Genomic DNA, 12696 nt, shown 5'->3' on the forward strand with positions numbered 1-12696 from the left:
TTGGTGGCGGAAACACGGGAAGCGTAAGAGAGGAAAGAGAGAACCTCGTGACGGAGAAGAGAAGAAGTGGGAGCGACCTGGGTCGAGACGGAGTGAGAGCCCGACAGAGAGAGAGAGAAGAAGGGAGAGGATTCACGGACTGGTAAGTTTTACTCGAGTAGCATATACACGTGCAACATCATCATAATAACAACAGCAGCAGTAATAATTAACACGTGTTCTGTCAATCCACTGCTGTCGATGATGGCCTCGACAAGCCGTGTCGGTCACAGAGATTGGTTGACCTATACTTCACCGCACTGGTCGATGTGGCTTAGTGCAAATTAAGTGGAGGAGGAGGGGGGGTGTTGGAGGCCAGGACAGTTTCAGATGCCACGTATTGCAGCCGCGGCCCTGAATACAACACAGGCGGCTGCATTGGAGGCGCAGTGCGCAAACGATTCCCTGGCAATGCACGTATCGTGACCGTAGGAATCTACTGTGGTCTATTCAAGGATGCATCTAATTCTTGACTCATAATACAGTGTGCTTAAAAAAAATGTCAACGCTTCTGAGAATTTGCAACAATACCGCAAGAAATGTGCCCCTGGGCTCTGGAGATCACCTGGAGAAGATTCCAGGCCACGTGTTGACAACGATGGCGAACAAGGTGGAGACTCTTTGACTTTTTGAAGCTATTAATATTACACTTGTTATCATGTTAAAGGGGTTTATCCGTTCTTTTCCCATTAGAAATGATAGTCGCATTTAAGTGTTAACACATTTTTGTAGCACCCTGTATATAGTAATAGGTTTTACCCTTTTAACTGGCACAAAAACTGACACCTTTATTCAAGGCATCATGTTTACAATAACCACAACACAAGCAGTCAAAATGCAAACAAAAGAGACAACTCTGATAATAATATGCACTGTCCTTGAATGTATTTGTTTAGCTATTAGTTTGTCATCATATCTGCACTATTTTATGGGAATACGCATGCGAATACCATGGGAGGTGGGAGCGGTGGTGCAGCGATTAGCACATCGTGCTGTAAGCCCCCACTGAGCTATAGAGCTGATTCTCAGTAGCTACCTTATGTGTTAATTTCTAGCAGCCAAATAATCTAAACCCATGTTCATTCCAAACGTGGGGGGAGAAATTGGAGGGCCCGGGGAAAAAAAATCCACGCAACCACGGGGAAAGAGAGAACATGCAAACTCCAAATGTACACCAGGCGTCATCGTCAGCATCAAACCGACGACCTCCTGCATACCAGGCGAGGAAGATGACATCACGTGACAGTGGCGCCCGTTAAATATAGATAGATAAAGTACATACAGTCAAGTTGCAAAAGTACACACTTAGAGCACGTCTTGGTATTTGGACAAAAAGCCGGGGCAGAATCAATAATCGTAGTACAGTATGTGTACTCTTTGTTTCTATTCGGTAAAGTCACGTAGGTAAAAAATAAAACAACAAAAATCGCGACGTTTTGGCCACAACACAAGCGGCCTTCATCAGGTGAAGGGACCAGACTGTCTCGAGGACAGCGCTGGAGTGAACACAGCTAAGCTCAGACCGCGACCTTTAAACTGTGAGAGGAATCAAGGTGCCTTGACAAAGGAATTAGCATAAAAAATGTGCATTTAATTGGCGGACTTAGCATGATGAAAGGTGAACATGTGCAGGTCGGCGAGGGGGGGAGGTGTGAAAGGGAAGAAAAGGGAAGCACGAAAGTTTGGGGTACCACTACTTGAAAAAATATACTGTACCATTGAAAATTAGTTTAATGTTTGGTTCGGTTTAGAACATCTTTCCAATGGTTGCTTAATTTCAGACCATCTTCTCGGTTGAAATTGTGTCTGTGTATGTAAATCTGAATTGCCTCGTGAACAAATCTCTGATAAAAACCCGTGGGTTTGCAAAGAACCTTGGTATCGGAGAAGACTATATCATGATCACCCACAGCGTTGTAACAGTGATCAGCTACGGCAGAAGAATTCGTTCTGCCATGTTTCAAATCTGATTTGTGCTCGCGAATTCGGTCAGAGACATGTCGCTTCGTCTCCCCGATATAGCAATCACCGCAGGTACAACTCAATTTGTAAACCCCGGGGTACTGTAAGTCAGGAATGACATCCTTCACGGATGGGATCAGATCACGAATTTTGTGTACTGTATTGAACCGGACCTAGATCTTGTGTTTGTTTAGAATTTTGGAAATCCTTTTAGTAACGCCTGCTATATATGGTAGTGTGATGGTTTTGACCGGAGTATCAAGTGGTTGTTTCTGTATGGAGGGAGAAACAGCTTGGCGGATGGTACGGTCAGAGTATCCATTCCTTTTGAGGGCCAGGTGTAGATGTTTTAATTCACTGGTCAGGTGGTGTTGGTCCGAAATTCAATGAGCCCTATGGTATAAAGTTATGATGAGAGAATTCTTTTGAGCTGGGTGGTGGTGGGAATCAGGTTTCAAGTAGGAATCTGTGTGGGTGGGTTTCCTGTAGACAGAATGCCCCAATGAGCCATCAGGTCTCCTCTCAAACAGAGAGGAAACCCACCAACACAGATTCCTACTTGAAACCTGATTCCCACCACCACCCAGCTCAAAAGAATTCTCTCATCAAAACTTTATACCATAGGGCTCATTGCATTTCGGACCAAAACCACCTGACCAGTGAATTAAAACATGTACACCTGGCCCTCAAAAGGAATGGATACTCTGACCGTACCATCCGCCAAGCTGTCTCTCCCTCCATACAGAAACAACCACTTGATACTCCAGTCAAAACCATCACACTACCATATATAGCAGGCGTCACTAAAAAGATTTCCAAAATTCTAAACAAACACAAGATCCAGGTCCGGTTCAATACAGTACACAAAATTCGTGATCTGATTCCATCCGTGAAATATGTCATTCCTGACTTACAGTACCCCGGGGTTTACAAATTGAGTTGTACCTGCGGTGACTGCTATATCGGGGAGACGAAGCGACATGTCTCTGACCGAATTCGCGAGCACAAATCATATTTGAAACACGGCAGGACGATTTCTTCTGCCGTAGCTGATCACTGTTACAACGCTGTGGGTGATCACAATATCATTTTCTCCGATACCAAGGTTCTTTGAAAACCCACGGGTTTTTTGTCAGAGATTTGTTCAGAAGGCAATTCAGATTTACAAACACAGACACAATTTCAACCGAGAAGATGGTCTCAAATTAAGCAACCATTGGAAAGATGTTCTAAATCGAACCAAACATTAAACTCATTTTCAATGGTACAGTATATTTTTTCAAGTAATGGTACCCCAAACTTTCATGCTTCCCTTTTCTTCCCTTTCACACCTCCCCCCCTCGCCGACCTGCACATGTTCACCTTTCATCATGCTAAGTCCGCCAATGAAATGCTAATTTTTATGCTAATTCCTTTGTCAAGGCACCTTGATTCCTCTCACACAGCTTAAAGGTCGCGGTCTGAGCTTAGCTGTGTTCACTCCAGCGCTGTCCTCGAGACAGTCTGGTCCCTTCACCTGATGAAGGCCGCTTGTGTTGTGGCCAAAACGTCGTGATTTTTGTTGATTTATTTTTTACCTACGTGACTTTACCGAATAGAACCAAAGAGTATGGATCCTTGCAGTCACGAAAGCTTCAAATCTAGTACAGTATGTGTATTCTATTTTAAAAGGCACAATAACAAATGTATTATTGTTCCACCATTACACGATTTTTTCTCGCTGTACCACCACGAGGAGACCTCACGTACCCCCCGTGACGAGACCTCACGTACCCCCCTGTGACGAGACCTCACGTACCCCCGTGACAAGACCTCACGTACCCCCCTGTGACGAGACCTCACGTACCCCCGTGACGAGACCTCACGTACCCCACGTGACGAGACCTCACGTACCCCCCGTGACGAGACCTCACGTACCCCCCGTGACGAGACCTCACGTACCCCCCGTGACGAGACCTCACGTACCCCCCGCGATGAGACCTCGCATACCCCACGTGACGAGACCTCGCGTACCCCCCCGTGACGAAACCTCACGTACCCCCGTAAAGAGACCTCACGTACCCCCCGTGACGAGACCTCACGTACCCCCCGCGACGAGACCTCGCATACCCCACGTGACGAGACCTCACGTACCCCCCACGACGAGACCTCACGTAACCCCGTGACGAGACCTCACGTACCCGCCGGGGTTACGCGCACCCCAGTTGAAAACTACCGACCGAGGTTATCACCCGGCGGGCAACGGAGGGCAATGCAACGTTGCCCAGTCCATAGGTTGTGCACAGTGCTCTATTTCTAAGCGTCCACATCTATGCTCACCGTAGTCACCAACCCGCATTGACTAGCTTGGTGAAGTATGGTGGCAAGAACCGCCACGACCAGCAAGCACATGGGCAGGCCCCCACTTTCAGCAGTGGTTTGACAAAAGGGCTGTACGGGTACATTAAGATGAAGAAGATACTAATGATGAGAATAATCTGACTCAAAGTGTTGCATCTGTATGGTGATTGCTATGATTGATGATGATGATGATGTTGTTAATATCCTCCTGCAGAGCACTGCACAGTCGCTCATCCCATCAGGATGGCCACAACCACCCATCTCCCGAGCTCCTCTTTCTCTCCGACACCGCAGTTCAACACGACCACTGTCTGGAACTCCGTCGCCTGGAACACCTCTCAAACCATCGTGACCCGGCTCTCCAAAAGCACGGACAAGACGCCGGAAACCTCCACCAGCACCGACACCTTAAAGTACTCGGCCATAACCATCTTGATCATTGTCTTCGTCCTGGGCAGCATCGGCAACTTCTTGGTCATCTGGATCCTGGGCTTCAAGATGAAGCGCACGGTGGTGACCCTCTTCTTCCTGCACCTGTCCATCGCCGACTTCATCTTCGTGATGCAGATCCCCCTGGTCATTGTCACCGTCTACATGGAAGCGCAGTGGGTGCTTGGGGCGGCCGCGTGCAAACTCGTGTGGTTCACCCTTGCCGTGAACATGAACGCCAGCATCTACTTCTTGACCCTCATCAGCCTCGACCGCTACGCCGCTCTCCTGCACCCCGTGTCCTCGCTGCCCCTGCGTCGCCTGCGCTTGGCCCGGTGGCTCTGCCTGGCCGTGTGGGTCCTCGCCCTGCTGCTGAGCCTGCCGCCTCTCATCTTCTCCAACTTGGACGCGTCGGACGAAGGCCTCGTCTACTGCTACAGCGGCTACAGCGACGATGCCCGCGAGCACACGCGGCACATGCTGACCGCCATCGGGATTTCCTTCGTGGCGAGCTTCGCCGTTCCTTACGCCGTCATGATCTTCTGCTACTGTCGCATCGGGGCGAGGCTGCGGCGCGTAGACAAATCGCGTCGCGGCAACTCGTTCAGAATCATCGTGGCCGTGGTCGTGGCCTTCTTCGTCTGCTGGGCGCCGTACCACGCCATCGGACTGCTGGAAGCCGCCTCCTACGTTCAGGACGACGAGGGCTTGTTGAGGGTGGCAGAATGGGCAGACCCCGTGATCTTGGGATTCGCGTTCATCAACAGCTGCATCAACCCGATCCTCTACGTGTTCAGCGGCTCGGATCTGAAAGCCCGGTTCAGGCGCTCGCTCGTCGCCGCCATCGAGAACGCGTTCAGAGACCACGAGCCGTTGGATTCGGGGCAGGAGAGCAGGAGCGGACCCACGGCGCAGTCGCAGGATCTCGCCGACATCGCCATCGTCAGCACCGACGTGGTCAGCACCAACATCAGCAGTGACTCCAATGGTAACGCAGAGGGCGGCCGCGTTGACGGGACGCGGGTTGCCTTGGTACAGGAGGAACGGGTGTAGGGGTGGCCACCGTGAGGGATCTGCGACCACGAAAATTCGATTTGTTTTCATCTCAAATCGACGCCCCTGGGTGTTGTTTGTTTGACAAGCTCGCTTCTACTGAATGATATGAAGGATTGCTGCTGCAATTGGTGGTGATGATGATTGACGATGATGGTCGTGATAATGATGATGATGGTGGTAGTGGTGATAGTGACAATTATGATGACAAACACCATGATTGAGGATTATTGAGGCGGTGGTGGCGGCCATGATGGTGGTGATGATAAAAACAATGTATTTTTGCATCTAACGGTTTTTCATGAGGAGTTAAGGAAAGGGTAAGAGTTAGACTCGGATGCTACGGTTTAAGCTTATGGTTTGAGGAACACAGAGACTCCTCTACTTACGAACACTCGACTTACGAACTTTCAGAGATAGGAACAAACCTGTCCCCGTATGTCCAGTTGCCTGTTCGGACCGAGAGTCGTAAGTTCAACTGCCGCGCCATAGATAGTCGTGATGGCACCTACATCTGTAGAACATGAAGAACCAGTGGCATCTACAGAACGTGAGGAAACAGTGGCATCTACATCTGCAGAACGAGAAGAACCAGTGACATATACATCTGCAGAACGTGACGAACCAGTGGCATCTACATCTACAGAACGTGAAGAACCAGTGGCATCTACATCTGCAGAACGTGAAGAACCAGTGGCATCTACATCTGTGGAACGTGAAGAACCAGTGACATCTACAGAACCTGAAGAACCAGGGGCATCTAGAGAACGTGAAGAACCAGTGGCATCTCGATCTACAGAACGTGAACAACCAGTGACATCTACATCTACAGAACGTGAAGAACCAGTGACATCTACATCTACAGAACGTGAAGAACCAGTGGCATCTACATCTGCAGAACGTGAAGAACCAGTGACATCTACATCTATAGAACGTGAAAAACCAGTGGCATCTACATCTGCAGAATGTGAAGAACCAGTGGCATCTACATCTGTAGAACTTGAAGAACCAGTGGCATCTACATGTGTAGAACGTGAAGAACTAGTGGCATCTGCAGAACATGAAGAACCAGTGACATCTACAGAACGTGAAGCATCAGTGGCATCTACATCTGCAGAGCAGGAAAAACAAGTGGCATCTACATGTGTAGAACGTGAAGAACTAGTGGCATCTGCAGAACGTGAAGAACCGGTGGCATCTACATCTGTAGAACGTGAAGAACCAGTGGCATCTACATCTGCAGATCATGAACAACCAGTGGCATCTACATGTGTAGAACGTGAAAACCAGTGGAATCTGCAAAACATGAAGAACCAGTGGCATCTCCATCTGTAGAACGTGAAGAACCAGTGGCATCTGCAGAACGTGAAGAACCAGTGGCATCTACATCTGTATAACGTGAAGAACCAGTGGCATCTGCAGAACGTGAAGAACGAGTGGCATCTACATCTGCAGAACATGAAGAACCAGTGGCATCTACGTCTGCAGAACTTGAAGAACCAGCGGCATCTACATCTGCAGAAAATGAAGAACCAGTGGCATCTTCATCTGCAGAACATGAAGAACCAGTGGCATCTCCATCTGTGGAACGTGAAGAACCAGTGGCATCTGCAGAACGTGAAGAATCAGTGGCATGTACATCTGCAGAACATGAAGAACCAGTGGCATCTACATCTGCAGAACATGAAGAACCAACGGCATCAACATCTGCAGAACGCGAAGAACCAGTGGCATCTACATCTGCAGAACGTGAAGAATCAGTGGCATGTACATCTGCAGAACATGAAGAACCAGTGGCATCTACATCTGCAGAACATGAAGAACCAACGGCATCTACATCTGCAGAACGTGAAGAACCAATGGCATCTACATCTACAGGAGATTGCACAACTTTTAAAGCCGTTTTCCGTGTTTAGTGTACATGCCGTACAACGTGTTTGGAATCGACAGGAGTGAAGTTTCACTCTTGACAAATCGACTTACGAACAGTACCTCTGGGACCTAACTCGTTCGTAAGTAGAGGAGTCCCTGTAATAAGCTGGTATACATGAAAAGTTGCGGTGGTTGGATACGTTGGACCAACGTTGCAGCAACGTTCCACCGACGTTGCAACAACGTTGGCGCAACGTTGGACCAACGTTTCATGTTTACTGGGAAGAACAGGGTCAACTTTAAGGTTATAATCGGTGTTATGGCCAAAGGGAGAAGCGGAGACCAGGCCTGGGTGCCGTGAAGACCCGGGAGACGCGAGCAGAGAGGATTTTAGCCAACGTCGTTAGCCAACGTCGTTAGCCAACGTCGTTAGCCAACGTCGTTAGCCAACGTCGTTAGCCAACGTCGTTAGCCAACGTCGTTAGCCAACGTCGTTAGCCAACGTCGTTAGCCAACGTCGTTAGCCAACGTCGTTAGCCAACGTCGTTAGCCAACGTCGTGAGCCAACGTCGTGAGCCAACGTCGTGAGCCAACGTCGTGAGCCAACGTCGTGAGCCAACGTCGTGAGCCAACGTCGTGAGCCAACGTCGTGAGCCAACGTCGTGAGCCAACGTCGTGAGCCAACGTCGTTCCACCCCAGGGGGGCGTTGTTGTCACATAGAAAAAAGGAAAGGGTTGGGGTAATCAAAAAACGGCAGTGTAGCCAAGAGACACTGCGGTGTTCCATAAACAAAGGGTATGTAAAGAAACTATATACCACCGAAATATGATAGGGTTTGTGGAAAACATGACAACGTTGGGCCACCGTTGGGCCAACGTTGGCATGTGGTTGGAACCGTTGGACCAACGTTGTCTCGACGTTCCACGTTGTCCTGGGTAGGTTGAAACGGTGACGATTGTTTTGTCCCTCCCCCCCCCCCCCACGTATTTCACGTGGTATCTCGCGAATACTGATTGTGTGCGTTGCCTTTGCGACTTGTCTGCCGTGCGACAAACGGGAATCCACACGCACACAACTACACAACACGCAGTCGTGCTCACAGCAGAACGCACCTCGGATTAGCGCGGTGCGAATAAAAAGGTCAACATTCGTACGCATGTACCGAAGCAAAGTGAAAGTGGCACGTTGCGATAGACCCTCTCGATGCCTCAAACGATCCATACAAATCGAGGTTATCTGCGCAACTGGATGAGAACGTAAAGAGGCCGGGATGGTTTGAATGTGCAAGGCTTACCTGGGTCACCAAAAATGGGCAAACTACGAGCCTAGGTGACAGACGTTGCAGGCGGATGCTCACAGATGAGTATAGGAGGCCTATCCTGCAGAATATAATGAAGAGGTAACCCTGGGATTATTCGTAATATTGGGGCGAGTCGAGAACTCGTGATTAGAGACGGCTGTCATTGCTCGTGTCTCTTCCCACAACCCTCCTGTACACGGAGCGCTCTCCCCGCACCTCCGACAAGCACGGTTGGCAACGTACGGTGCGAAAGAAGTTCTACATACATACATGGTACAGTAATCAGCTTTGTAAATGTAATAATAAAATGTGAAGATAATATGGATTGCGATGTGGGTTTAATAACAACGGCAATATTTATTTCGGATTTCAAGAATATTTTGTAAATTTTGTAACTAATTTTTATTGATCCAACCACGGGGGGTGGGTTGTCCAACTTCCGCGACAGCTGAGTAGTGCATAGCGGGTTACGCGGCTCGGACAGACAGCCAACGAGGACGTGCAGGATCGTAGCGTTGTGGTGCGTGGTGCGTCAGATCCCTTTTCTTCGGGGAAGGAAGGGTGGAACAGGGCGTGGGGGGGGGGAGTCAGTCTCATTTTAAGTTCAGTCAAGTAAACTCAGGGTCTCTGGGGTGGCATTCACGAGGGGGCCCCAGATCTGGGTGAGCTCCCTTTCCCTGTTACTAAGGAGGATTTTAAATGCACCACGGTCGGTTTTCTGTATTCGTTGTCCGCACAACTCTCGTCATCGTGCATCTAACTTCCGAGCTCCTTGCACCGTTTGAAGTCGGCGCAATGTTTTATAGTTTCTGTGACAAGGGGCCGGCAGCGGCCACTCACAACAACAGAGGTCATCGTCGGGGTGGAGAGGTGGCCCAGCCAATAGCCAGCCAGAAAAACTCGAGGCACGGATTTTTTTGTTTGTTAAAGAACTGCGTGGATATCATACCCCAATAAGTGCACACATTTTCCGATCAATATTCAACCAAAAGTGTTGGGCAAACTCCCGTGATTTCTGGAAAACGCAAAGTACAGGCGAGAGAGCAAGAGAATAGTTTTGTGCTGAGAGAGCCCCAGAGGCGATGGACAGAGCAATAAGCGTCGCGCCTTAATGGAGCTAAACGTCAATACCTGATTGGATGCCTGCCAAGATGTCTGAGATGAATTTGAACCTCATGGAGTCTGCGGAGCGCACGTGACGGGTGACAGCGATCGTTTAATTCAAAATCCCGAGAGCGTTTGCTGCGACCAAAGGGGTCGAAACAGGCGGGTCCAATTGCGCCTGCGATTTAGCGCTGTCGGCTACGTACGGCGCGAAAGGAGTTCAGCGTACATACGTGTGTGTATACTGACCCCGCCATAGGAATGTGGAAGTGCCACCGCAAGACGAGACTCGTTTGGGCCTGGTGCTGCTGCTACGATATCCTTCTTCTTCGCGTCTCCTCTCCAACCCATATTGTCTCGTACCAATATTCTGCACAGGCCGCTGCTTCTCGTGTTGGTGTTGGCATTGCCAAATCTGCTCCGGTGACTCATCGTCAACATCGTCACTGGCCGCCGTGCCCGTGCGGTGCTCCAGCTGGTGGCGTGACTCAGCGCACAGAGCGGTGGCAGCAACGAAACAGTTGGGAATTCTATGCCATCGAACTTAGGGGGGTCCCCCCCCCCCCCCACGGAACGGTTAGTTCAACAAATCCTCCACCTGGGTTGAAGATTATTTTGTTCTAAAAAGTTATTATTATTTTACTACTGTGTAGGTTTTCACGGTTGTGCTGTGTAGTTTTTGTTGTTGTTGTTTTTAGCAAATCTCCTTGATTACAGTTTTTTTCTCCAAAATAAATAGATATTGTTACTCGTTCGCATATTTGCAATTTGCGTGTGTCTTTCTCCCCCCGGGGTCGCGTCGATTTTCCTCCGGGTCCTCCGGGTTTTCCCTCCACATTGAGAATCAACATCGCGCCTTTAGAGCATTTGGCTGCTAAACATTTCCACACGATAAGCCAACTTTGTTTGAGCTATCATTTGTGGCCAGTTCGCTGCTGAATAAGAGCTACAGTGAGGGAAAAAAGTATTTGATCCCCTGCTGATTTTGTACGTTTGCCCACTGACAAAAAAATTATCAGTCTATAATTTTAATGGTAGGTTTATTTGAACAGTGTGAGACAGAATAACAACAACAAAATCCAGAAAAACGCATGTCAAAAATGTTATAAATTGATTTGCATTTTAATGAGGGAAATAAGTATTTGACCCCTCTGCAAAACATGACTTAGTACTTGGTGGCAAAACCCTTGTTGGCAATCACAGAGGTCAGACGTTTCTTGTAGTTGGCCACCAGGTTTGCACACATCTCAGGAGGGATTTTGTCCCACTCCTCTTTGCAGATCTTCTCCAAGTCATTAAGGTTTCAAGGCTGACGTTTGGCAACTCGAACTTTCAGCTCCCTCCACAGATTTTCTATGGAATTAAGGTCTGGAGACTGGCTAGGCCACTCCAGTACCTTAATGTGCTTCTTCTTGAGCCACTCCTTTGTTGCCTTGGCCGTGTGTTTTGGGTCATTGTCATGCTGGAATACCCATCCACGACCCATTTTCAATGCCCTGGCTGAGGGAAGGAGGTTCTCACCCAAGATTTGACGGTACATGGCCCCGTCCATCGTCCCTTTGATGCGGTGAAGTTGTCCTGTCCCCTTAGCAGAAAAACACACCCCCAAAGCATAATGTTTCCACCTCCATGTTTGACGGTGGGGATGGTGTTCTTGGGGTCATAGGCAACATTCCTCCTCCTCCAAACACGGCGAGTTGAGTTGATGCCAAAGAGCTCCATTTTGGTCTCATCTGACCACAACACTTTCACCCAGTTGTCCTCTGAATCATTCAGATGTTCATTGGCAAACTTCAGACGGGCATGTCTATGTGCTTTCTTGAGCAGGGGGACCTTGCGGGCACTGCAGGATTTCAGTCCTTCATGGCGTAGTGTGTTACCAATTGTTTTCTTGGTGACTATGGTCCCAGCTGCCTTGAGATCATTGATAAGATCCTCCCGTGTAGTTCTGGGCTGATTCCTCACCGTTCTCATGATCATTGCAACTCCACGAGGTGAGATCTTGCATGGAGCCCCAGGCCGAGGGAGATTGACAGTTATTTTGTTTTTCTTCCATTTGCGAATAATCGCACCAACTGTTGTCACCTTCTCACCAAGCTGCTTGGCAATGGTCTTGTAGCCCATTCCAGCCTTGTGTAGGTCTACAATCTTGTCCCTAACATCCTTGGAGAGCTCTTTGGTCTTGGCCATGGTGGAGAGTTTGGAATATGATTGATTTATTGCTTCTGTGGACAGGTGTCTTTTATACAGGTAACAAGCTGAGATTAGGAGCACTCCCTTTAAGAGTGTGCTCCTAATTTCAGTTCGTTACCTGTATAAAAGACACGTGGGAGCCAGAAATCTTTGTGATTGAGAGGGGGTCAAATACTTATTTCCCTCATTAAAATGCAAATCAATTTATAACATTTTTGACATGCGTTTTTCTGGATTTTGTTGTTGTTATTCTGTCTCCCACTGTTCAAATAAACCTACCATTAAAATTATAGACTGATCATTTCTTTGTCAGTGGGCAAACGTACAAAATCAGCAGGGGATCAAATACTGTTTTCCCTCACTGTACGTAGCTCACTCAGTGGGTCCTTGCCTAGTGAAATAA

At 48.6% G+C, this 12696-nt stretch overlaps 1 protein-coding gene across 1 annotated transcript; it reads left to right on the forward strand.

Moving 5' to 3' along the window:
- On the forward strand, positions 1 to 10858 carry LOC116939227 (formyl peptide receptor-related sequence 4-like). Its single transcript, XM_032947372.2, has 2 exons — positions 1 to 142; positions 4556 to 10858. Exon 2 carries the CDS (start codon positions 4585 to 4587, stop codon positions 5821 to 5823), a length of 1239 nt encoding a protein of 412 aa, XP_032803263.2. The 5' UTR covers positions 1 to 142; positions 4556 to 4584; the 3' UTR covers positions 5824 to 10858.
- The last annotated feature ends 1838 nt before the right edge of the window (positions 10859 to 12696 follow it).

The sequence above is a fragment of the Petromyzon marinus genome, chromosome 5 (assembly GCF_048934315.1).
Source record: "Petromyzon marinus isolate PM22_M1 ecotype Great Lakes invasive population chromosome 5, UKy_Petmar_22M1.pri1.0, whole genome shotgun sequence".
Classification (NCBI taxonomy): domain Eukaryota; kingdom Metazoa; phylum Chordata; class Hyperoartia; order Petromyzontiformes; family Petromyzontidae; genus Petromyzon; species Petromyzon marinus.